This window comes from Pristiophorus japonicus, chromosome 13 (genome assembly GCF_044704955.1).
Source record: "Pristiophorus japonicus isolate sPriJap1 chromosome 13, sPriJap1.hap1, whole genome shotgun sequence".
NCBI lineage: Eukaryota > Metazoa > Chordata > Chondrichthyes > Pristiophoridae > Pristiophorus > Pristiophorus japonicus.
The window spans coordinates 71,737,450-71,764,858 of record NC_091989.1 but is presented as its reverse complement, the minus strand read 5'-3'; the positions used below and the strand labels follow the sequence as shown (position 1 = coordinate 71,764,858).

The 27,409-nt window shown below is 46.8% G+C and overlaps 1 protein-coding gene across 1 annotated transcript in view; it reads right to left on the bottom strand.

Moving 5' to 3' along the window:
• Nucleotides 1-17,851, bottom strand: part of LOC139278633 (ubiquitin-conjugating enzyme E2 N-like) — a 40,287-nt gene extending 22,436 nt beyond the window's left edge. The window contains exon 1 of the mRNA XM_070897640.1: nt 17,686-17,851. Coding sequence (XP_070753741.1) covers nt 17,686-17,718 — 33 coding nt within the window. The 5' untranslated portion in view covers nt 17,719-17,851. The remainder of the gene's footprint in view (nt 1-17,685) is intronic.
• Between the last annotated feature and the right edge of the window lie 9,558 nt (nt 17,852-27,409).

Here is a 27,409-nt window from a genome sequence, read left to right as displayed (position 1 = left end):
CCAATGCCCCAGGAATTTGAATCCCTCCCTGCTGCACCAAGGATGAGAATTTTAAATGTGACTGGTCAGCAATGCAAGTCAGCAGGGATATGGGCGAGATGGACTAGGTGCAGGCAGCATTTTTGGATGAGCTGAGGTTTATGGACGACAGAGGATGGGGAAGAGGGTATTGGACTGGCCGAGTCTGGAAGTGACAAAGGCATGGATGAGGGTTACGGCAGACGGGTTGAGGCGGAGTGGCGATGGGCGATGTTACAAGGAGAAGACGTGGAGTCAGAAGCTCGGGTTCAAATAGGATGCCATGGTTGCAGTCAGCCTGAACCCGAGACAGTGCTGGAGGAGCGTACTGGAGGCCAGAGTATGGGGTTTGTGGTGGGGGCCGAAGACAAATGCTTCGGAGAAAATTACAACTCACCCAGGCTAGATGTCGGACAAGCAGTCTGGCAACAGAGGCAGTGGAGGGGTCTGGAGAGGTGGTGGAGAGGCACAGCTGGATGCTACAATCCTGTATGTGACACCTGACGACATGATTTGGGTGTTGTCACCAAAGGCCAGTTGCAGATGAGGAAGAGGAGGGGGCCAACAGATCCTTGGGCGACTCTAGAGGTAATGCCGCAGGAGCGGGAAGAGAAGTATTTGCTGGAGATGTTCTGGCTATGACTTGATGGGTAAGAGTGCAGCCAAGCAAGGGCAGTCCCACTGAGCAAGACAACAGATTGAGAATTACATAGAATGTACAAAACAGAAACAGGCCATTTGACCAAACTAGTCCATGCTGGTGTTTATGCTCCACATTCGCCTCCTCCCACCTCACCCCATCAGCATAACCACCTATTCCTTTCTCTTTCATATTTATCCAGCTGCCCTTTAAATGCACCTAAACTACTCCTTGTAGTCGCAGGTTCCACATTCTAACCAGTCTCTGGGTAAAGACATTTCTCCTGAATTCCCCATTAGATTTTTTCGTGGCTGTCTTATATTTATGACCCCTAGTTTCCCAGGGTCGAAACATCAAAAGGCATGGGAGGTGTGGTATTACTACAGCGTAGTCTGTCAAACTGCCCATAAAGCCAGCACTAAACTACAGAAATTATAATCAAAAGTAAACCAAGCTTTGTCACATTAGTCTATATAAATCAGGAGCCATTCTTCCAACACCCACCCATAGAATATGGCCACTAAACTGCCATGCCTTTAGGGCAAAGAATTGTGACTGGCTCAAACCATCTTAAACTGGAAGTGCTAACATAAGCTGCTCACGTAATTTCATCACAATTATTATTATTTTTTTTTTTTTAAACGTACCCGTTAAATTGTCTATTCAATGCTACAAATACCTCAAAGAGGGATGCCCTATCACTTTGGGGCTTGAGTTGGAGTTTTCATTTACTTTGTACAAATTCTGGAACAATACTCAATGTACTGTGACATCCAGGCAGAAAATTAAGCTGAGATACTGAAAGCAAGGGGAAATTTTTATAGTTTAAATCATTCGGTGAAAATTCTGAGCAATTGTTTTGATTGAGTCTTTGGACTGGTGCTCTTGACTGAGCCATAGAGGGATGTTTACAAGGGGCTTTGATGTTGACCTCAGACATGGCTGCCAGTGCTGGCCATCCAGATCTGGACCATGGGAATTGACCTGTTCAGGTATCGATTACAGGCACTGGAAATCTAACTGGCAAAAAGCTCCCTGAGCAGTGGCCCACCAACACTTTCAACAAACCCACTTTGGGAATGAAGGGGGAGAAAGTTACATTTTACAATCGTGCAAATAGCTGAGAAAAAGGACAATGGTGGTAGGATGCAGGAAGAAAAGGGTATTCAAGTAATTTACCTGCAATTTAAGCAAATATCACAGAGCTACATCTAAATAAAATGTAAACAGATGAAGAATAAAGTTACTCAGATACATCCCTCATCCAGAGTTGAAACTAGAGAGAAACTCAATTATTGGTGTTTTGTTTACAGTAATTAATGTTAACACTGGCGCAAACAGGAACCAATCACGGAACAGCAAACCTCTCCAGCGATCCTTTAGAAGTTGTAATCCAGTGCAGTGAGATTACACCCAGTAATGTTGGGCCCACAGAGACACCAGGACTAACCCGTGAGCCAAACATTACAATTCATTCCAGCTGTTTTCCACAGTTCTAAAGGCTCTCCCTTCAGCTGCCAAACACCAGCAGCTCCACTGCAGTACTGTCAAACTTCAGGACCCCCACCCCAGTTCTTCCAAACCCTTGGAAATAAATAAAACATGATTATAGAGCCTGCAGGAAGATGAAGAACCCACTGGGAAAATATAGGGTTGTCAACAAGAGATGGATCTAGAAGAACGCATAGGGCTCGAAGCCAAACAATAATTCCAAATTGTAACAGCAAGAGGATCGAGGGGGGAACTGGACAGAGCACTAAACAGGAGGATAAATTAAATTAACATTAAAATACAGCATAGAAACATATCATCCGGCCCAACCAGTCTGTGCTGATGTTTATACTCCACACGAGTCCCCTCCCACTCCATCTACCCCGTATCTCAGCCTACCTCTCTGTTCCCCTTTCTCACGTACTCATCAAGTTTCCTTTTGAAACCACGAAGCTATTTGCCTGTGGCAGCGAGTGCCACATTCTAACCATTCTCGGAGTAAAGAAATTACTCCTTATTTCCCGATTGGATTTACTAATCACTATCTTGCGTAATGGCCCCTGGTTTTGGGATTCTCTCCACACCTACTCTGTCCAACCCATTCATAATTTTAAAAGACCTCCGATAGTCACCTCTAAGTTTTCTCTTTTCTAACAGATAAAAGCCACAACCTGTTCAATTTTTACCGATAGCAGTAATCTCTCAGTTCTGGTACATCCTTGTAAATCTTGTTTGCCTCCAGTGCTTCCATGTCCTTTTTATAGCATGGGGACCAGAACTGTGTACAATACTCCACAAGTCCGAACTGACCAGGGTCCTATACAAGTTTAATCTTTGCTACTTTTGAACTCTATACCTGTGGAAATAAATCTTAGTGCGTCATTAGCATATTAGCAAATCATCAGTAACAGAGGTCCCAGCACTGATCCTGTGGAACACCGCTTTCTACCTTCCTCCAAGCTGAATAACTACCCTTTACGCCCCGCTTGCTCTTTTATTATGGCCATCTGCCATCTATTTGTCCCCGGAATCCACATCCCCTAACCTGTGTCATGAGCCTACCATGGGGTACCTTATCGATATCCAAGTACATGACATCTACCTGTATTACCCTTGTCTACTCGTTCCTGTAACCCTCCAAAGAATTCTATCAGGTTTTTTTAAGGATGACAGCCTTTCAGAATCGATGCCGACATTTTTTAAAATTGTATTTTCTGTCTCTAGATGCTCTTCCATCATTTTTTTAGTATAGATTCCAGTATCTTTCACATCATTGACGTTAAGCTGAGTTCCCAGGTTTTATTCTATCTCCCCATATAGGAACAACATTAGCAGTCCGCCGATATATAGGACCTGGGATTTTATCCGCTTTTAGTTTTGCTAGATTGTCAATTAGTTTCTCCCTTTCAATCCCAACTGTATTAATATTTTGTTTAAGATCATCCTTGAATGAAGTGACTATTTTGTTAACTTCAGTAAAAACTGAGAAGTAGTAGTTATTCAATACATCTGCCATTATCTGTGAGCTTATCTTGCTCATCCTTTAGTGGCCCTAGCCCTACTTTAATATTCCTTTTGATATTTGTGTCTATAGAAAACTTCACTTTTATATTCCATGTTAATTTGATTTTGTAATTTCCCTTTGCCTTCCTGATGGGTTGTTTAAAAAGAACTTCTGTGCCAAGTTCGCTGTGTTCCTTTTGTCCTCCCCTTCAGTATCGAAGTACTTGTACTTGGGTCTTTTTCTTTAGATTCAATTTTCCCTTTAATGCTTTATTCATCCACTGTGCCCCAAAATGAGCTGGCTTGTTTTGGGCTTTTAGTAGAATGCATTGCTCTTGAACTCTTGATTACCCACTGTTTTTCTGTCTTTGTTTTTCAAGATTTTTCCCCAGTTCACCTTTAGTTCCACCCTCATTTCCTCAGTTTTCTTCGTTCTAATCTATTACCCCTAGTCTCTGTCCTACTTATGTTGCTCTTGATCCTAATCTTAAACATTCCCAAGTTGTGATCGCTACTACTAAGATGCTCTTACTTCTCCCATCTGGTCTGCTTCATTACCATTACAAGATTGAGCTGTGCTTTTTTTCCTGTTAGACTTCTTGCATACTGTAAAAACCCAATTCCCCCTTCGCTACTTCTTCCTACCATTTTATCTGGGAGTAGATGAAATCTTCCATAATTATTCTATGCCTGCTACTCGCCTAGTAAATTTGCCTAAATATTTCTTCCTCCAATTCCCTTCCACTGTCTGGTAGTTTATAGTATTGCCCTATTAGGGCGATGGGCCCCTTCTCACACCTCCATCTTCCTTCCTAAATGGGTTATATCCTGCAATACTTAGTTGACAATCTTGTTCTCCATATAGCTTTGTTTCTGTCATCCCGTTATATCCAGATCCTCGCTACAAATTATTGCCTCCAGTTCATCCATTTTGTTTTGAATACTACGTACATTGCTGTACTGATAGTTTAAATTGTTCTCATTTATTATTCCTCTGTTTTCAGTAGTTATTTTACCTTTATGCTCCATAATTATATCTGATCCCTGATCATTCATGTTATCCTTATTCCTTCCTTTAACTTGTCATTTACTCTCTTTTCCCGATTCCTTTATTGTTAGGTTTCTGTCATTTCTAGCAGTTCCCCCCCCCCCATGTTATTGGTTTAAAGTCTTAAATAAGGCCTAGCTATCCTTTCCGTTAGGACTGTGGTCCCAGCCTGATTCAGATGCAGCCTGTCCCAGTGGTACAACTCCTTGCTATCCCAGTATGGTGCCAGTGTCCCATGAAATAAATGGAACTCCTCCTTCCCACACCATTCCTTTAGCCTGGTGCTGAATTTCCTAATCTGTTTGTCCCTATGTCACTTTGCACATGGCTCGGGTAATAATCCTGAGATTATTATCCACAAAGACCTGCTTTTCAATTTAGCTCCGAACTCCTGATGCTTCTTTAGCAGGACCTCTTCCCTAATATTTCCTATGTTGTTGGTTCCAACATAGACCACAACAACTGGATCCTACCCCTCACTTTCCAGCCGTTTTGAGATGTCCCTTACCCTGGCACTGGATAGGCAACACATCCTTTGGGACACTCGATCCCAACTACAACCTTTCTACTCTGTAGCTCCTCCCCTTGGACAGCCTCATGCTTCATCATCATAGGCAGTCCCTCGAACGAGGATGACGGGCTCCCAGTTCACAGATGTTTCAATGAAGAACCCAATATTCCAGTCCTGAACTCCAGTTGAAGGGGTGGAAGATGCCTGTGTGTGGATTTTTTTAACCGTTACACATCAGCCACCGCATTGGTTGGCATTCTGGCTGCCGTTCCTACAGTCTTTCTCCGTATCCTCACCAGGTATCGAGTACTTTGTACCTGCTGGACTGGAAGTGTCTGCTGAACCTCCTTCACAACCTCTCCTATGTTCCCCTTACCCAGCTGACTGACAGTCACACTCTCCACTTGCTGCATTTACCTCTAGTGTGTGATTGTACTCCCGAGTAAATTATCCAATAATTCCTCCTCCTCCCTAATGTGTTGGGAGTGTCTCGAGCTCAGACTCCAGCTCAACGACTGAGCCGGAGTATCTCGAGCCAGGGACATTTCTTGCAGATGTGGCAGCCTGGGTCAGTCTCACTGTCCACAAACTCCCACATACTACAACCCTGACACACTGCCTACACTGCCATGTCTTTATTAATTTATCAGTAATTAGTTATTTGTAATTTATTTCTTGAACTGTCACTCAAGGTATAGATTTATTAAATAGGTGGATTTAGATTGATGTTAGCTAAATAATTAACTACAGTGACTAAATTTATTATCTTCAAATGCAGTTAGAATTTAATCACTAGTTCATTCTCCATGACGTGCATCAATATTAAATCCTCACTAAGTCAAGCTCAACACTAACCACTAAAGATACCAAACACACCAAGGGATATCTAGATACTAACCTATATACTGCTCTTAATTTCCTCTTGCTCTGCCACTCCTCTCTATGGGTTGATTATAACCAATATTCCCTTGAATTTTTTTGGGGGGCTGCGCGGCGCATTCAAAATAGCACGCGTATGGGTTTTAATATTTAAAAGGCGGTGAGCGGGCGGCAAAGCCTCTCCTCCCCTCCCCTCCCCCTGCGCGTACCGAATTCTCACGAATACCAAATTTCCATTGCCAATCTGTTTAGCAAGCCGCTCCATTTATTAGATTCTCCCAGCTCTGTGCACACAGCTGATATTAAATGATTATTACTTGGAGCATGCACCAGAGAAGACACTACTAGCAAACTAGCCCACAACTAAACTTAATAGTCTTGACATCACTGGCGAAAAGGTTGCAGACACTCAAACCCAGCACGGCCTCAGAGACAGATGGTATATACTCAAGTATGTTAATTGAGATAAGGAATGAAACCTACATAGTGCCGACTGTCATTATGATAGTCAAAGAATACAGGAGGAATCTCAATGGATTGCAAATAGATCAACACAGCACCCTATTTTCAAAAGGGATGACAAAACAAACCCAAGTAACAATTAGACCTATATAATTGTCCTACATGTGTCCTCTGTTGGTTGGAGCATAAACCAGGAAATAGTGGGGGCTTGTAAAAAGGGACCAGCAATAATCATGGGTGATTTTAACCTCCATATAGATTAGACAAATCAAACTGGTCAGGGTAGCCTTGAGAAGAAGTTCATAGATTGCATAAGGGATGGGTTCCTTGAGCAGTATGTAACAGAACCAACCAGGGGGCAGGCTATCTTAGATTTGGTCCTGTGTAATGAGACAGGATTAATAAACAATCTCGTAGTAAAGGATCTCCTCGGAATGAGTGATCATAGCACGGTTGAATTTCAAATTCAGATGGAGGGTGAGAAAGTTGGATCTCTAATCAGCGTACTAAGCTTAAATAAAGGAGACTATGAAAGTATGGAGGGCAGATTGGCCAAAACTAGTGGGAGGACAGAAGATTGGGAAGCTTTTAAAAGCTAGCAAAAATTGACAAAAAATGATTAAGAAAGGGAAGATAGGCTCTGAAAGTAAACTAGCACAAAATATAAAAACAGATAGCAAGAGTTTCTATAGGTATATAAAAAGTAAATGTTGGTCCTTTAGAGGATGAGACCGGGGAATTAGTAATGGGGAACATGGAGATGGCAGAAACTCTGAATCAGTCTTTACGGTAGAGGACACCAACAATATTCCAACAGTGGATAGTCAAGGGGCTATGGGGGGGGGGGGGGGGCGGGGGTGGAGGAACTTAACACAATCAAAGGAGGTGATACTCAATAAGATAATGGGACTAAAGGCAGATAAATCCTGGACCTGATGGCTTGTATCCTAGGGTCTTGAGAAGTGGATACATTGGTTGTAATTTACCAAAATTCTCTGGATTCTGGAAAGGTCCCAGCAGATTGGAAAACTGCAAATGTAATGCCCTTATTTAAAAAAGGAGGCAGACAAAAAGCAGGAAACTATAGACCAGTTAGCCTAACATCTGCTTGGGAAAATGTTGGGAGTCTATTATTAAAGAAGCAGTAGCAGGACATTTGGAAAAGCAAAATTCGGTCAGACAGTCAGCATGGATTCATGAAGGGGAAGTCATGTTTGACAAATTTGCTGGAATTCTTTGAGGATGTAACGAACAGGGTGGATAAAGGGTAACCAGTGTATGTGGTGTATTTGCACTTCCAGAAGGCATTTGACAAGGTGCCACATAAAAGGTTACTGCACAAGATAAAGGTTCACAGGGTTGGGGGCAATATATTAACATGGATAGAGGATTGGCTAACTAACAGAAAACAGAGAGTTGGGATAAATGGTTCATTCTCTAGTTGGCAACCAGTAACTAGTGGGGTGCTGCAGGGATCAGTGCTGGGACCCCAACTATTTACAATCTATATAAACGACTTGGAAAAAGGGCTGAGTGTAATTTAGCCAAGTTTGCTGACGATACAAAAGTGGGAGGAAAAGCAGTGTGTGAGGAGGACACAAAAAATCTGCTAAAGGACAGACAGGCTAAGTGAGTGGGCAAAAATCTGGCAGATGGAGTATAATGTCGGAAAGTGTGAGGTCATGCACTTTGGCAGAAAAAAAATCAAAGAGCAAGTTATTATTTAAATAGAGAAAGATTGCAAAGTGCTGCAGAACAGCAGGACCTGGGGATACTTGTGCATGAAACACAAAAGGATAGTATGCAGGTACAGCAAGTGATCAGGAAGGCCAATAGAATCTTGGCCTTTATTGCAAAGGGGATGGAGTATAAAAGGGAAGTCTTGCTAAAGCTATATAAGGTATTGGTGAGGCCACACCTGGAATACCGCGTGCAGTTTTGGTTTCCATATTTATGAAAGGATATACTTGCTTTGGAGACAGTTCAGAGAAGGTTCACTAGGTTGATTCCAGAGATGAGGGGGTTGACTTATGAGGAAAGGTTGAGTAGGTTGGGCCTCTACTCATTGGAATTCAGAAGAATGAGAGGTGATCTTATCGAACCGTATAAGATTATGAGGGAGATTGACAAGGTGTATGCAGAGAGGATGTTTCCATTGATGGGGGAGACTAGAATTAGAGGCAATGATATTAGAATAAGGGGCCACCCATTTAAAACTGAGATGAGGAGAAATATATTCTCTGAGGGTTGCAAATCTGTGGAATTCACTGCTTCAGAGAGCTGTAGAAGCTGGGACATTGAATAAATTTAAGACAGAAATAGAGTTTCTTAAACGATAAGGGGATATGGGGTTATGGGGAGCGGGCAGGGAAGTGAAGCCGAGTCCATGATCAGATCAGCCATGATCTTATTGAATGGCGGAGCAGGCTCGAGGGGCCGTATGGCCTACTCCTGCTCCTATTTCTTATGTTCTTAATAGTTGCCAAAATAATATAGCAAAGGGCAGTCAATATGGATAAAGAGGGATATCCTGACTGATAAACATCTGACTTTTTGAAGCAACACCCCAAGTACATGTTGGAAAGTCCCAATAGCCGTGCTGGATGGCTGCTTAAGGCAGTGAGCAACAAAACTAAAACTTGGAGGTAGAAAAGGAATTGGCTGAAAGAGATCACTAGTTTTAGAAGTGATGTCAGGAGGCGCACTGAATAGAGTGCCTTGGAAGGGGCGAGTTATGGAAGTGCTATAGGGTTGGGACAGGGCAGTGGAGAGCTGCAAGGATCAGTGTGCGATTTCCCTACTGATGATCTGGATTCATAAAAATATTGTATGTTGACAGATGGAAGTAAACAAAGTTTAGTTTAAGCAGCTGAGTCTGATGAAGCAGCTATGCAACAGCAGCAAAACTTGGGGCATTTACAAATGGCCAGAACTCCAACAGAAGAACTTCGCTAAAGATTTACAACCCCTAGTTTTGGATTTCTCCATCAGTGGAACATCTTCTCCATGTCTAATCATTTTAAAGACCTCTATTAAGCCACACCTCTACCTTCTCTTTTCTAGAGAATGCATACTTGGATATTGCTTAGGCAAGGCCTTACAAGCTCGAAGGGGAAAAAAAAAAGACAGGCCATATTTAATGAATGGTGTTAAGAAAGAGATAAGGATCCGATTGATAGCAGATTCAACACTTACCGTCGCAAGACATCGTGCAACAAAGCAAAATACTTGAATAAAAACAAAATGGCACCAAAAAAGAAAATATTGACAACTTGATGGAAGGGTCTACACCTGAAATGCTAACTTGTCTGTTATCTCCACAGATGCTGACTGATTTGCTGAGAGAACGAGAACCACCCTTGCAGCGCTCACCCCAAAAACGAAGGTCAACAACCACATCAGTCCAAAGCAACAGTGATGCAGAATGTTCCCATCTTCTCCAGAACACACTGACTCTGGTTGGACTGAGGTTCTATGGGCGTTCCCAGTCCTTGGATATCTAATCAGTTCTCATGTATGACCCCAAGCTGCGAACTTAGTGTAAGGGCACCTGGTCCCATGGCTAAAGGTAAACACTTTTAGATCAGCAATAACAATTCAGTGTCCAAGTTTCACTGAACACGTTTGATAGCTGAACTTTGCTCTGTGAATATAAATCAAGGAATACGGGCCCAAGTTAACGACGACCTCGTCTCTTAACCCAAATGTTGGGACTTGAATATATAAATATATTTCTTATAAAACTGACTATACAAAGTGCTTCAGCGGCTGGGAATCACTTTGGGTCGTAGATGAGGTGGTAAAAGGCACTACAGAAATGCAAGTTCTATTACGTATAATCAAGTTTATTTCTCCATTCACTCGTGTGCGAATAGACATCCCAAAACATTTTTGTTTTTAAATGTTAATTACTTTAAGAGTAGTCGCTGTTATGTCTGCAAATATGGCAGGCAATTTGAGCACAGCAAGGTCACTTAAAGAAGAATGGCCAGTTTTTGTGTCTTTTTGTGATGTTGGTTGAGGGATAACGGTTCGGTCAGGATGCTGGGAGCACTTCCCTGCTCTTTGAATAGTGCCATAGGATCTTTTACACCTAGAGAAGGCAGACTGGATCTCAACTGAACATCTCAGCTGAAGGACAGCACCTCCGACATTAGAACACTCCCTCGGTACTGCAGTGCCAGCCTAGTTGGTGTGAAAGGGTAGTGGAAGCAGATTCAACAGTAACATTCGAAAGGGAATTGGATAAATACTTGGAAGAGAAAATTTCAGGACTAGAAGGAAAGAACAGACAAGTGGGACTAAAAGGAGAGTTCTTTCAAAGAGCTGGCACAGGCATGTTAGGCCAAATGGCCTCCTTCAGTGCTGCATCATTCTATGATTCTATGTTCTGAACCTTCCTCTGAGGGAGACTCGGAGGGGAGGGGGGGGAACTCGGGGAAGACAGAACACGCTCTTACGTTGGAGTGGATGAAATCCAGAATTCACGACACTGTCACTATTCACTTCATACCGAATAAACCTGTTAACAATCCGTACACAATGCTCCATCTATGGTTTTGGGTGGGGGGGGGGGTTTAAAGGTGCGCTGGTGTAAGGAGGGACTTTGGCTGGGGGAGGCAAGCACTTGGACTGGGGGGGGTGGGGGGGGGGGGGGGGGGAGGAGGGATGTACATGGATTGGGTTGAAATTGAAAAAATAAATCGCTTTCAATTCTATGTGTTAAGCTCTCAGCAGCCTTTCATCAAATACTCCAGTTTTCAAAATTGCACCCACACCGTCTGCTTAAAATCGGTTAAGATCAGGTAAGACCTTACTTTTCAGACAGTATTTAGGGCGGGCAGTAAATGGATCTTGGTGATCAAATTTTCATTTTTGGGGCCGTAGGCAGCAATCGATTTTTTGGGGATCAAATTCACATTTCTGGGCGGTAATATGATGAATTTCCAGCCCTATGTAATTCTGGATGGTGTTCCTGAGGTTAATTCAAGACATTTAGCAACAAAGCAGCTCAATATTGTGCATTTAACCCGTGCCATGTCAGATCTGGGATTCGTCATGCTGTTACTGCAGTGGAAAACTGGCCTCTCCAATTGCACCCAAAGCAGAAACTCTACTCCTAGGTATAACATTCTCCAGGAATCCCCTGAGCAGAGCAGATAAGCCAAGTGCCAACTGAGGGGGTAATATCTAAAATTAAATACAACTAGTTTTTCAAACTGATTTTGTCTGCAAACTTTTTTTGAAAAATGTATCCAAACAGTAATACACCAAAAGCCTTTTGCTATTAAAGTAATGACATTTGATATTAAATTCAGCAGCTGAATATCTCCCTTGCTTCTTGGCAACCAGAACTGGACATACTAGTTATGATGCAGTCTGACCAGAACATTGCACAGCTTGATCACGACTTCCTCATGAATTTAACTAGGTCATGGTTGATCAGTACCTTAACTCCATTTATCCACCTTGGTTCCATATCCCTTGCATGACAAAAATTTATCAATCTCAGTTTTTAAATATTCAAAATCGACCTAGCCTCAACAGCTTTTTGAGAGAGTTTTACAGATTTCCATTACCCATTCTGTGAAGAAGGGAGTCCCGATATGACCCGAGTGGCCTAGCTAATTTTAAGGTTCTGGACTCTCCCACCAGAAAAAAAAATGCTTCTCTCCATCTACCTTATTCAAGTTCACCCGTAGCTAATTCAGCATAATTCACGAAGAACGTATGTCACCCGTTTTTTCCAACCAATGTGCAATACTTTGCATTAAATCATCTGTCGCTGTTCAGCCCACTCGCATATTTTGTTTAATTCATTCTGTAATCTTTGGGCTGCCTCTTACCATTCCACTTTCCTTTCCCAGTTGATACGGTCTGCAAATTTAAATAACTTGTATTTAGGCTCTGAATCCAATCTATTGATGCATACTAGAAACGGCAGTGGTCCTAACAAAAAAACGAGGGCAAGATGAGAATTTTTTAAAATAAATACAGCGAGTTATGATGATTTGGAATGTATGGCCTGAAAGGGAAGCAGATTCAATAGTAACTTTCAAAAGGGAATTGGATATTTGAAAAGGAGAAATTTGAAGGGCTGGGGGAAGTGATTGGGAGTGGGAATAATTGGAGTGGTTTTCAAAGAGCCGGCAGACACGATGGGCTGGATGGCGTACTTCTGTGCTGCATGATTCTATGATAACCAAATCCTGGCTCCCTAATCTACTTTACCCTGATAGTAACCTCCACTCCTCTAACCCTTCAGCCAATTTCTTATCCATTAACAAGTCTTACCCTGAACTCCCCAAGAAGTCTTTCATATGGAACTTTATAAAACGTCATTTGGAAGTCTAAATACACATCATAGGATTTACTTGGGTTGTCACTTCCTCAAACAACTTCGAGCTTGGTCAGACAGAATCTTCCTCTTCTAAAGACACAATGACTGCTGTCTATTATGTTGTACATATTGATACTCTAGTTTACTCCAGAAAGTCAATTCCATTATTTTACATGTAAAACAAATTGAGGTAAAACTAACAAGTCTGTCAATGCTCCATTCTGGTTCGCCACCCTTTTTGAATAAGAGCATTACATTCCCGTTCCTGGTCTGATACTTGCCCAGTGTCCTCAATCTCCCTCAATGAGCATCATTGCCTCTCAAAGCTCCCAAATCAATCGCAGCACATTGCAATAAATACCATCGAACCCTTAAGCCCTTTCAGCTTGTCAGGGACTTTCTTGTTGAGGAGGATGGAGTCACCCCAGGTGAATACTTTTGAGGAAGTAAGCATTCTAATGTTTACTATTGCATGTTCATCCTCAGTTTCAAGTTCATCTGTAACTAACTACCCTCCTGCTATTGCAATACTGATCCAACCCCGGTTATCCTCCACAGGTGTGCTATTTCCTCCATCTCCAGAGAAGTTGCTTTTGTTTGCCCTTCTGATCAGCCTTTTGATGTGTTTCTGCATATTATATCCATCCCAAGGAACCCCTTCCCCTTTGTTTGACTAATGGAGGTAATATTTCCTCTTTCACTTTTAATTTCCTTTATTTCGCTTGCAATGTAATTACGTAGAATTTAGAGCAGGCCATTTGGCCCAACTGGTCTGCCTATATTTATGCTCCACACGAGCCTCCTCTCACCCTATCACTATCTTTTATCCCTTTCTCCCTTAAGTACTTATCTCACTTCCCCTTAATTATTCCAGTTAGGGTTACCGTTTTTCAGTCTGAGCTTACTGATCTTGGGTAATTGTGCTGCATGATCCTGGTCTTCAGTATTTCTGAATCACCGATCACATGGAACCCAGTGGTTGCACTCCCCAAGGGTATTATGAATTCCATTTTCTGTACGTTGTCTGAGTCATTTAAGAATACCAGGTCAACTGCCTGTTGTTGACATCACTTACAGACCTAGTCTTGAATTAGTCATGCATTGCATTGCCGACTGTAGATGGTCTTTCCCAATGTACATTTGGCTGACTGAAATTTTTGATTAAAAGTGTATTTCCTCTCCTTAGATGCCCTTATCTCTTCACTGAGCAAAGTGCCTTTATTGTGTTAACCTGCTGGTCTTTAGCACACGCTTGGCTTGCTGATGGCCTGAGTAATTCATTCTGTAGCTTACACTTTATTTATCGACCCAAAAGTATATAAAACATTCAGTTGCGGAATGAAGTACTTAGTCCAAGAAATGTGTGCTCTTCAGCTAAGATAGGTGAACAGAAAGATGGGGATCGGGCAGGAATGTGAAGTTAAGGTTGAAGATCAGCCATGATCTTATTGAATGGTGGAGCAGGCTTGAGGGGCCGAATGGCCTACTACTGCTCCTAATTCTTGTGTTATGAACAGTGTACACAAACACTGGCACAGACCAATAGTCTCTTTCTGTGTTATGTAACTGAATAGTTTATCTACCCATAAAAATACTCAGCAGGTCAGGCAGCATCTGTGGAAATAGAAACAGAGTTAACGTTTCAGGTTGATGAACTTTCATCATAAGTTCTGCCTGATGCTCCCTGCCCCACTGAGTGTTTCCAGCACTGTTTTTATTTCATATTTCCAGCATCTGCAGTTTTGCACTTCTGTATTAGGAGTTTACCTACTCAAGCAATGTGCATCACAAAGCACTTCCCTTATTGTGCAATATCATGCCAAATTGCAACAACTCCTTTGAGCGTGATGTCATGCTCCCTTAAAAAACTGGGATGTGACTATCTTAATGTGTTTCAGTTTGGACCTTTACCATATGTATTTATATAGTATCTCCAAGTAAAAAAACCCTATTCTGCTTTACTAAAAGACTTGCATTTATATAGCGCCTTTCACGACCACTGGACATCACAATGAAGTACTTTTGAAGTGTATTCATTGTTGTAATGTGGGAAACACGGCAGCAAATTTGCACACAAGCAAGCTCCCACAAACAGCAATCTGACAATGTTTTTTTTGTGATGTTGATTGAGGGATAAATATTGGCCAGAACACCGGGGATAACTCCCCTGTTCTTCCTTAAAACAGTGCCATGGGATCTTTTACGTCTACCTGAGAGCAGACAGGGCCTTGGTTTAACGTCTCATCCGAAAGATGGCACCTCCAATAGTGCAGCACTCCCTCAGCACTGCACTGGAGTGTCAGTCTAGATTTATTTGCTCAAGTCCCAGGAGTGGGACTTAAACCCACAACTTTCTGACTCAGAGGAGTGTGTGCTACCCATCGAGCCACAGTTAACACTGGAATGTAAATGCATGTCCTCACACTCTTAGCAGCATTCTGCTACATTACAGTCACCCTTGTTAATTCTAACAACTACTTTTATTTATATAAAAAAGGAAAATAAAGTAGACAAGCAGAAAATGATCAGGACAGGCCAGCAAATTTCCAGGAGCCGTGCCCAAAAGGCAGAACCTGGACAATTTTCAAGATGAAGGGTGAGGTGACGATATAAATTTCTCAAAGCTTCCACTGCAGCCAAAACAGAAACATGACCCAGCAGCAGCCTTCAATGGTTAAATGTCACTCAATTGGATTTTAAAATGGCAGAGGTCGATTCCCCGTCACATCGTGTGTGAACAAGTCAAGAAGCACCCCCCACCTTGCAGTTTCCCCATTTGCTGTAGCAAATTGTCCCGTCGCCATCCACCAGCACGGCACTTATCCGAAAACGGCCGCCGCCGACACTGGGGTTCACCGGGTCCTGCCCCGGATAGAACTGAAGCACCCTGGCCTTCAACCCCACCGCTCTCCTCCAAACTCGACCCTTTCTCCCACCATATTACCCCCCCCACCCCGACCCTTTCTCCCCACCATATTACCCCCCCCACCCCTTCTCCCCACCATATTACCCCCCCCACCCCGACCCTTTCTCCCCACCATATTAACCCCCCCCACCCCGACCCTTTCTCCCCACCATATTAACCCCCCCCACCCCGACCCTTTCTCCCCACCATATTACCCCCCCCCCACCCCTTTCTCCCCACCATATTACCCCGACCCTTTCTCCCCACCATATTACCCCCCCCCACCCCGACCCTTTCTCCCCACCATATTACCCCGACCCTTTCTCCCCACCATATTACCCCCCCCTTTCTCCCCACCATATTACCCCCCCCTTTCTCTCCACCATATTACCCCCCCCTTTCTCTCCACCATATTACCCCCCCCTTTCTCTCCACCATATTACCCCCCTTTCTCTCCACCATATTACCCCCCCTTTCTCTCCACCATATTACCCCCCCCCACCCCGACCCTTCCTCCCCACCATATTACCCCCCCACCTCGACCCTTTCTCCCCACCATGACCCTTTCTCCCCACCATATTACCCCCCCACCTCGACCCTTTCTCCCCACCATGACCCTTTCTCCCCACCATGACCCTTTCTCCCCACCATGACCCTTTCTCCCCACCATGACCCTTTCTCCCCACCATGACCCTTTCTCCCCACCACGTTACCCCCCCACCCCGACCCTTTCTCCCCACCACGTTACCCCCCCACCCCGACCCTTTCTCCCCACCACGTTACCCCCCCCACCCTTTCTCCCCACCACGTTACCCCCCCCACCCTTTCTCCCCACCACGTTACCCCCCCCACCCTTTCTCCCCACCACGTTACCCCCCCCACGTTACCCCCCCCACCCTTTCTCCCCACCACGTTACCCCCCCCACCCTTTCTCCCCACCACGTTACCCCCCCCACCCTTTCTCCCCACCACGTTACCCCCCCCACCCTTTCTCCCCACCACGTTACCCCCCCCACCCTTTCTCCCCACCACGTTACCCCCCCCACCCTTTCTCCCCACCACGTTACCCCCCCCACCCTTTCTCCCCACCACGTTACCCCCCCCACCCTTTCTCCCCACCACGTTACCCCCCCCACCCTTTCTCCCCACCACGTTACCCCCCCCACCCTTTCTCCCCACCACATTACCCCCCCCACCCTTTCTCCCCACCACATTACCCCCCCACCCTTTCTCCCCACCACATTACCCCCCCCACCCCTTCTCCCCACCATGTTACCCCCCCCACCCCTTCTCCCCACCATGTTACCCCCCCCACCCCGACCCTTTCTCCCCACCACGTTACCCCCCCCCCCAACCTCAACCCTTTCTCCCCACCATATTACCTACTCCCCCAATTACCCCCACCCCATTACCTCCCCCAGTCACGAGCCGGCCCCGACTGCCGGCCGTTGGCGGGGCACCACCTCAAGTCAACCGCCGCCATCCCCTCCCTCCCTCCGGCGGCTCGAGCCGTGCTCGGGCTCCGTGGGGTGTCGTCCTCTTCCCCCCGCAAACACAGAGTGCCCCACCCGCCGCCTGCAGTCACTTCCAGCGCCCCCCCGAGGGCTCTATGGCGCAACCCGCGGCGGCGGCCTACTCCGGCGGACCCAACGCCTGACCCAGGCCGTGTAGGCCTCAGGTCCTGCGACTGGCCGCCTCAGGCCTTCCGCACTGGTCTGTGTGTGTCTCTCTCTCTCTCTCTCTCTCTCTCCCGCCCACAAAGCGCGGCCTGCCGCCATGAGGCTCTTTCTCTTCAGGCTTTCAGCCGCCGAAAAGGAAGTGAGAGAAAAATCCCCGGCCGCCTCACAACAGGTAATAAAAATATTCATCATAGCTTGCTTTTCCCTACCTTGCTGATACGCCTGGGGAGCATGCTTTTCATTGACGCCCGATGTTTACACGGGGATTGTTTCCACTCTCGGCTTTTTTTTCTCTCTCTCGGTCTTCCCACAAAAACTGCGGCCGAGTGCTTTCGCTTCTTTTTTTTGTGTGTCTCCCTTCCCCCACTTCCGCGTGCGTCACGAGCAGCGCGGACTCCTGGGTAATGTAGTCCGGCGGCGGCCGGTGCCCGTCAGCTGCCCGCGCGGTCGAACTACAACTCCCGAGGTGCACCGGGGGGAGGGGGGCTCTGGCTGGCTTCCTTGAACCAAAGCGCAGAAGGTTGCTTGGATGGGGCTGTGTGTGTGTGTACACACTGCTACAAATGAAAGTGTGTGTGTCAGAAAATAAAGAAAATAAAGCAAAAGCATCAATGCTGCAAACAATTCTGCAAGTCAGGCAACATCTGTGCAGCAAAGGGAGGGAGGGAAGAAAGAAAGAATGAATGAATGTTTCAGGGATAACCTTTTATTCAATAATCTGCAACCTGCTCTCCTTGTGTAATGCTGCTGAAAAGCACAATATCACCATGGTTTGTCCCCACAGAACAGTGGATATGTGCACCACTTTGTTGTGACTCAACAGTTGGATAAATACACACCATAATTTCCAAGCCCCTTGCGTTTTTAAGCAAACTAGATTGACCTTCAGTATTGCCACCCCTAACGCATCATAAATCAGGAGAAAAACTCTTCAAAAATCACGAGATTTGTTAAGAAATGATGACTTGCACTTTTTTCCAAACATAAACCAATATAGATTGACAGTTGGTTAACAAACCTAATTAGTGGCGTTATTTAACCTCTGAACAGGTCACAGCCCTTTACAAAAACGACATTACTACATCTGAAATTGCTTTACAAAAAACTTTAAAAAAATACTACCTGTTATCACCATTGTTGCTATGTTTAGGTACTCTTGAGTTTCGGGCGGGTGATTTTTCAGTATCCGGTATCCGTACCACAAAGCTTTTTTCCAACTGCTACCAGGCCTACTGCGTCACCATCACCAGTTTCCCGGCACTTGAGCTGGGCAACCAACACTTTCATCCTCAAAGCACTCACTGTGCCTCTCATGTTGGTAAATATATTATAAGCGCAATCAAATCTAAAATGCACTTTTTCCCAGGAAAATCAGTGAAGATTGAGCAGCAGGGCTGGGACAGTGGTAGAAACATAGAAACATAGAAAATAGGTGCAGGAGCAGGCCATTCAGCCCTTCTAGCCTGCACCGCCATTCAATGAGTTCTTGGCTGAACATGAAACTTCAGTACCCCCTTCCTGCTTTCTCGCCATACCCCTTGATCCCCCGAGTAGTAAGGACTTCATCTAACTCCCTTTTGAATATATTTAGTGAATTGGCCTCAACTACTTTCTGTGGTAGAGAATTCCACAGGTTCACCACTCTCTGGGTGAAGAAGTTTCTCCTCATCTCGGTCCTAAATGGCTTACTCCTTATCCTTAGACTGTGACCCCTGGTTCTGGACTTCCCCAACATTGGGAACACTCTTCCTGCATCTAACCTGTCTAAACCCGTCAGAATTTTAAACGTTTCTATGAGGTCCCCTCTCATTCTTCTGAACTCCAGTGAATACAAGCCCAGTTGATCCAGTCTTTCTTGATAGGTCAGTCCCACCATCCCGGGAATCAGTCTGGTGAATCTTCGCTGCACTCCCTCAATAGCAAGAATGTCCTTCCTCAAGTTAGGAGACCAAAACTGTACACAATACACCAGGTGTGACCTCACCAAGGCCCTGTAAAACTGTAGCAATACCTCCCTGCCCCTGTACTCAAATCCCCTCGCTATGAAGGCCAACATGCCATTTGCTTTCTTAACCGCCTGCTGTACCTGCATGCCAACCTTCAATGACTGATGTACCATGACACCCAGGTCTTGTTGCACCTCCCCTTTTCCTAATCTGTCACCATTCAGATAATAGTCTGTCTCTCTGTTTTTACCACCAAAGTGGATAACCTCACATTTATCCACATTATACTTCATCTGCCATTTATTTGCCCACTCACCTAACCTATCCAAGTCACTCTGCAGCCTCATAGCATCCTCCTCGCAGCTCACACTGCCACCCAACTTAGTGTCATCTGCAAATTTGGAGATACTACATTTAATCCCCTCATCTAAATCATTAATGTACAATGTAAACAGCTGGGGCCCCAGCACAGAACCTTGCGGTACCCCACTAGTCACTGCCTGCCATTCTGAAAAGTACCCATTTACTCCTACTCTTTGCTTCCTGTCTGACAACCAGTTCTCAATCCAGATCAGCACACTACCCCCAATCCCATGTGCTTTAACTTTGCACATTAATCTTTTGTGTGGGACCTTGTCGAAAGTCTTCTGAAAGTCCAAATATACCACATCAACTGGTTCTCCTTTGTCCACTTTACTGGAAACATCCTCAAAAAACTCCAGAAGATTTGTCAAGCATGATTTCCCTTTCACAAATCCATGCTGACTTGGACCTATCAGATCACCATTTTCCAAATGCGCTGCTATGACATCCTTAATAATTGATTCCATCATTTTACCCACTACTGAGGTCAGGCTGACCGGTCTATAATTCCCTGTTTTCTCTCTCCCTCCTTTTTTAAAAAGTGGGGGTACATTGGCTACCCTCCACTCGATAGGAACTGATCCAGAGTCAATGGAATGTTGGAAAATGACTGTCAATGCATCCGCTATTTCCAAGGCCACCTCCTTAAGTACTCTGGGATGCAGTCCATCAGGCCCTGGGGATTTATCGGCCTTCAATCCCATCAATTTCCCCAACACAATTTCCCGACTAATAAAGATTTCCCTCAGTTCCTCCTCCTTACTAGACCCTCTGACCCCTTTTATATCCGGAAGGTTGTTTGTGTCCTCCTTAGTGAATACCGAACCAAAGTACTTGTTCAATTGGTCTGCCATTTCTTTGTTCCCCGTTATGACTTCCCCTGATTCTGACTGCAGGGGACCTACGTTTGTCTTTACTAACCTTTTTCTCTTTACATACCTATAGAAACTTTTGCAATCCTCCTTAATGTTCCCTGCAAGCTTCTTCTCGTACTCCATTTTCCCTACCCTAATCAAACCCTTTGTCCTCCTCTGCTGAGTTCTAAATTTCTCCCAGTCCCCGGGTTCGCTGCTGTTTCTGGCCAATTTGTATGCCACTTCCTTGGCTTTAATACTATCCCTGATTTCCCTAGATAGCCACGGTTGAGCCACCTTCCCTTTTTTATTTTTACGCCAGACAGGAATGTACAATTGTTGTAATTCACCCATGCGGTCTCTAAATGTCTGCCATTGCCCATCCACAGTCAACCCCTTAAGTATCATTCGCCAATCTATCCTAGCCAATTCACGCCTCATACCTTCAAAGTTACCCTTCTTTAAGTTCTGGACCATGGTCTCTGAATTAACTGTTTCATTCTCCATCCTAATGCAGAATTCCACCATATTATGGTCACTCTTCCCCAAGGGGCCTCGCACAATGAGATTGCTAATTATTCCTCTCTCATTACACAACACCCAGTCTAAGATGGCCTCCCCCCTAGTTGGTTCCTCGACATATTGGTCTAGAAAACCATCCCTTATGCACTCCAGGAAATCCTCCTCCACCGTATTGCTTCCAGTTTGGCTAGCCCAATCTATGTGCATATTAAAGTCACCCATTATAACTGCTGCACCTTTATTGCATGCACCCCTAATTTCCTGTTTGATGCCCTCCCCAACATCACTACGACTGTTTGGAGGTCTGTACACAACTCCCACTAACGATTTTTGTCCTTTGGTGTTCTGCAGCTCTACCCATATAGATTCCACATCATCCAAGCTAATGTCTTTCCTAACTATTGCATTAATCTCCTCTTTAACCAGCAATGCTACCCCACCTCCTTTTCCTTTTATTCTATCCTTCCTGAATGTTGAATACCCCTGGATGTTGAGTTCCCAGCCCTAATCATCCTGGAGCCACGTCTCTGTAATCCCAATCACATCATATTTGTTAACATCTATTTGCACAGTTAATTCATCCACCTTATTGCGGATACTCCTTGCATTAAGACACAAAGCGTTCAGGCTTGTTTTTTTAACACCCTTTGTCCTTTTCGAATTTTGCTGTACAGTGGCCCTTTTTGTTCTTTGCCTTGGGTTTCTCTGCCCTCCACTTTTCCTCATCTCCTTTCTGTCTTTTGCTTTTGCCTCCTTTTTGTCTCCCTCTGTCTCCCTGCATTGGTTCCCATCCCCCTGCCATATTAGTTTAACTCCTCCCCAACAGCACTAGCAAACACTCCCCCTAGGACATTGGTTCCGGTCCTGCCCAGGTGCAGACCGTCCGGTTTGTACTGGTCCCAACTCCCCCAGAACCGGTTCCAATGCCCCAGGAATTTGAATCCCTCCCTGCTGCACCACTGCTCAAGCCACGTATTCATCTGCGCTATCCTGCGATTCCTACTCTGACTAGCACATGGCACTGGTAGCAATCCCGAGATTACTACTTTTGAGGTCCTACTTTTTAATTTAGCTCCTAGCTCCTTAAATTAGTTTCGTAGGACCTCATCCCTTTTTTTACCTATGTCGTTGGTACCAATGTGTACCACGACAACTGGCTGTTCTCCCTCCCATTTCAGAATGTCCTGCACCCGCTCCGAGACATCCTTGACCCTTGCACCAGGGAGGCAACATACCATCCTGGAGTCTCGGTTGCGGCCGCAAAAACGCCTATCTATTCCCCTCACCATTGAATCCCCTATCACTATCGCGCTCCCACTCTTTTTCCTGCCCTCCTGTGCAGCAGAGCCAGCCACGGTGCCATGAACTTGGCTGCTGCTGCCCTCCCCTGATGAGTCATCCCCCCCAACAGTACTCAAAGCGGTGTATCTGTTTTGCAGGGGGATGACCACAGGGGACCCCTGCACTACCTTCCTTGCACTACTCTTCCTGCTGGTCTTCCATTCCCTATCTGGCTGTGGACCCTTCTCCTGCGGTAAGACCAACTCACTACACGTGATACTCACGTCATTCTCAGCATCGTGGATGCTCCAGAGTGAATCCACCCTCAGCTCCAATTCTGCAACGCGGACCGTCAGGAGCTCAAGGCGGATACACTTCCCGCACACGTAGTCGCCAGGGACACCGGAAGTGTCCCTGAGTTCCCACATGGTACAGGAGGAGCCATGTGGCGGACAGGCCAGAACAGGAAGGGAGGTGCAGGTTCTGGCCTGAATGGAGCAAAAAGCATCATCACCATCATCATCATAGGCAGTCCCTCGGAATCGAGGAAGGCTTGCTTCCACTCTTAACATGAGTTCTCAGGTGGCTGAACAGTCCAATACGAGAACCACAGTCCCTGTCACAGGTGGGACAGACAGTCGTTGAGGGAAGGGGTGGCTGGGACTGGTTTGCCGCATGCTCTTTCCGCTGCCTGCGCTTGATTTCTGCATGCTCTCGCCGATGAGACTCGAGGTGCTCAGCGCCTTCCCAGATGCACTTTCTCCACTTAGGGCGTTCTTTGGCCAGGGACTCCCAGCACGCTTGGCATGACTGCTAGGACATACAAGAACCAGTAAATTGGACCCATGTCTGGGAATATTGGGGAGCAGGCTGGGGAGGAGTTTGGAGCGGCGGGGGGGTGGGGGTTGGTCGTCTGCAGGAGGCCGACAGGTGGCAGGAAGCGGGCCCAGGAGTCATAGGCAGTGCGGGCCCAAGATGGGAATAAAAGTAAAAGGCACTGGTGGAGGAAAAGAAAGAAAGAACTATATATATTTTGCAAAGGATTAAGGCAGAGGCGGCAGCAACTAAAAGTAAAATAAATTATAGATAAAACTTACCAGACAGCCTAAGGGAGCACAGAAAATAAATACAAACACGTTAAATGAAACTCAGTTACATGTACCACCATCTAGAGTAATGGAACTGGAAGACAGAGCTTGGAGGAGCGGTAGTATTTGGGAGACTAAGTATATTGATAAACCGTATCAGCTGTTTGGATTAAAAGTAATACCATGGTGTGGTGGATGGTTGTGATGAAAATAGACATGACAGAAATTGTTAGTGCGAAATGGACATGGGAACTGAGATTAAAAAAAGTTGACACCGAGCCGCATAAGTAGAAATTAGCGCAGGTGACCAAAAGCTTGGTCAAACAGGTAGGCTTTAAGGAGAGTCTTGAAGGAGGAAAGAGAGGTAGAGAGGTAGAGAGGTGGAGAGGTTTACCGAAGGAGTTCCAGAGCTTTGGGCCTAGGCAACAGAAGGCACAGCCACCAATGGTTGAACAGTTATAATCAGCGATGCTCGAGGGCAGAATTAGAGGAGCGCAGACATCTCTGGGGTTGTGGGGCTGGAGGAGATTACAGAGCTAGGGAGGGGCGAGGCCATGGAGGGATTTGAAAATAAGGATGAGAATTTTGAAATGGAGGAGTTGCTTAACCGGAAGCCAATGTAGGTCAGCGAGCACAGGGGTAATGGGTGAACGGGACTTGGTGCGAGTTAGGACACGGGCAGCCTCTAGTTTACGTAGGGTAGAATGTGGGAGGGCAGCCAGGAGTGCATTGGAAAAGTCCAATCTAGAGGTAACAAAAGGCACGGATGAGGGCTTCAGCAGCGGATGCGCTGAGGCAAGGACGGAGATGGGCGATGTTATGGAGGTGGAAATAGGCGGTCTTAGTTATGCTGCGGATATGTGATTGAAAGCTCATTTCAGGGTCAAATAGAACACCAAGGTTGCGAATAGTGTGGTTCAGCCCCAGACAGGAGTTGGGGAGAGGGATGGAGTCAGTGGCTAGGGAACGGAGTTTGTGGCGGGGACAGAAAACAATGGCTTTGGTCTTCCCAATATTCAATTGGAGAACATTTCTGCTCAACCAGAACTGCATATCGGACAAGTAGTCTGATAATTTAGAGGCCGTGAAGGGGTCGAGGGAAGTGCTAGTGAGGTAGAGCTGGGTGTCATCTGCGTACATGTGGAAACTGACGCTGTGTTTCCGGATGATGTCGCCAAAGGGACAACATGTAGATGAGAAATATGAGGGGACCAAGGATAGATCCTTGGGGGACACCAGAGGTAACGATGCGGGAGCGGGAAGAGAAGCCATTGCAGGTGATTCTCTGGCTACGATTAGATCGATAAGAATGGAACAGGCGAGTACAGTCCCACTCAGCTGGATGACGGTAGCGAGACGTTGGAGAAGGATAGTCTGCAGACAAGTAATGGAGGACGAGGAGGGTTAGTTTGCCTTGTCACAATCATTTGTGACTTTGATGAGAACCGACTCGGTACTGTGGCAGGCGCGGAAACCGGATTGGACGGATTCAAACATGGAATTGCTGGAAAGATGGGCACAGATTTGGGAGGCGACAACACATTCAAGGACTTTGGCAAGGAAAGCGAGGTTGGAGATGGGGTGGTAACTTGCAAGGATGGAGGAGTCGAGGGTTGGTTTTTTGAGGAGAGGGGTGACGACGGCAGATTTGAGGGAGAGGAGAACAGTACCTGAGGAGAGAGAACTGTTAACAATGTCAGCTAACATGGGAGCCAGAAAAGGAACTTGGGTGCCTCGACTTGAATTTATATAGCGCCTTTCATGATCACCGGATATCTCAAAGCTAATTAAGTACTTTTGGAGAGTGGTCACTGTTGTAATGTGGTAAATGCGGCAGCCAACTTGCACATAGCAAGCTCCCACAAACAGCAATGTGATAATGACCAGATAATCGTTTTTTTGTTATGTTGATTGAGGGATAAATATTGGCCAGGACACCAGGGATAACTCCCCTGCTTAGAAATAATATCATGAGATATTTTATGCCCACCTGAGAGAGCAGACGGAGCCTCGGGTTAACGTCTCATCCGAAAAACGGCACCTCCGACAGTGCAGCACTCCCTCACCACTGCTCTGGAGTGTCAGTCTAGATTTTTTTTTGACGAGCTATTTGTACTAGAAAAATGCTCTGCATTGCTCTCCATTATCATACGACCTGATTGCTGATTGGTCCCCTTGGAGGATAAGCCATACCCAGAACTTTCTTTGGAATGTATAACCGAATCCGCCCAGCCCAAGTTCTGAGTGACTTTGCAAAGTGTAATTCGAGCCATTCTGACTTCAGACCCCAGAGAGAATAGAGCTCCCCAATCCAGCATAAGTTCCTGACCCCATCCCAGCCAAGTTTCTGACCTTACCCCCACCCAGTCCCCAGCCCAAGTCCACGCCTCCCCCGGCCCTCCATCTCTCTTCCTCCACCCGCCGTCCCCATCTCTTCCCCCCCCCCCCACTGTCTCTCTCCCCCCCTCCCCTCCGTCTGTCTCTTCGCCCACCTCGTCTGTCTCTTCCCCCACCCCGTTTGTCTCTTCCCCCACCCTGTCTGTCTCTTCCCCCACTCCATCTCTCGCTTCCCCCCGTCTCTCTCTTCCCCCCCGTCTCTCTCTTTCCTCCCCCCAATCTCTCTCGCCCCCATCTCTCTCATTCCCCCACCCCCATCTCTCTCGTCCCCCCGTCTCGCTCTTCACCCCCCATCTCTCTCTTCCCCCCCATCTCTCTCTTCCCCCCCCATCTCTCTCTCTCTCCCTCCCCCGTCTCTCTCTCCCTCCCCCGTCTCTCTCTTCCCTCGTCTCTCTCTCTCCCCCCCACCCCGTCTCTCTCCCCCCGTCTCTCTCTTCCCCTCCCCCCGTCTCTCTCTTCCCCCCCCCCGTCTCTCTCCCCACCCCGTCTCTCTCTCCCCCCGTCTCCCCCTCCAACCCCGTCTCCCCCTCCCCCGTCTCTCTCCCCCCCCCGTCTCTCCCCCCCCCCCCGTCTCTCACCCCCCCCGTCTCTCTCTCTCCCCCCCCGTCTCTCTCTCTCCCCCCCCGTCTCTCTCTCTCTCCCCCCCCGTCTCTCTCCCCCTCCCCGTCTCTCTTCTCCCCCTCCCCGTCTCTCTTCTCCCCCTCCCCGTCTCTCTTCTCCCCCTCCCCGTCTCTCTTCTCCTCCTCCCCGTCTATCTTCCCCCCCCCGTCTCTCTTCCCCCCCCGTCTCTCTCTCCCACCCCGTTTCTCTCTCCCATCCCGTCTCTCTCTCCCCCCCCGCCGTCTCTTCCCCCCCCGTCTCTCTCCCCCTCCGTCTCTCTTCCCCCCCGTCTCTCTCCCCCCCCGTCTCTCTCACCCCCCGTGTCTCTCTCCCCCCCGTCTCTCCCCCCCCATCTCTCTCCCCCCCCGTCTCTCTCCCCCCCCCCGACTCTCTCCCCCCGTCTCTCCCCCCCCCCCCGTCTCTCTCTTCCCCCCCGTCTCTCTCTTCCCCCCCGTCTCTCTCTCCCCCCCCCCGTCTCTCTCTCCCCCCCCTGTCTCTCTCTCCCCCCCCCGTCTCTCTCTCCCCCCCATCTCTTTCTCCCCCCCCGTCTCTCTCTCCCCCCCCCGTCTCTCTCTCCCCCCCCGTCTCTCTCTCCCCCCCCGTCTCTCTCCCCCCCCCCGTCTCTCTCCCACCCCCGTCTCTCCCCCCCCAGTCTCTCTCCCACCCCCCAGTCTCCAACCCCGCCGTACCTCTCTCCCCCCCGTCTCTCTCCCCACCCCCAGTCTCTCTCTCCCCTCCCCGTCTCTCTCTTCCCCACCCTGCCTCTCTCTTCCCCACCCTGTCTCTCTCTCACCCCCCGCCTCTCTCTTCCACCCCCAGTCTCTCTCTCCTCCTCCCCCGCCTCTCTCCCCCCACCCCGTCTCTCTCTTCCCCCCAGTCTCC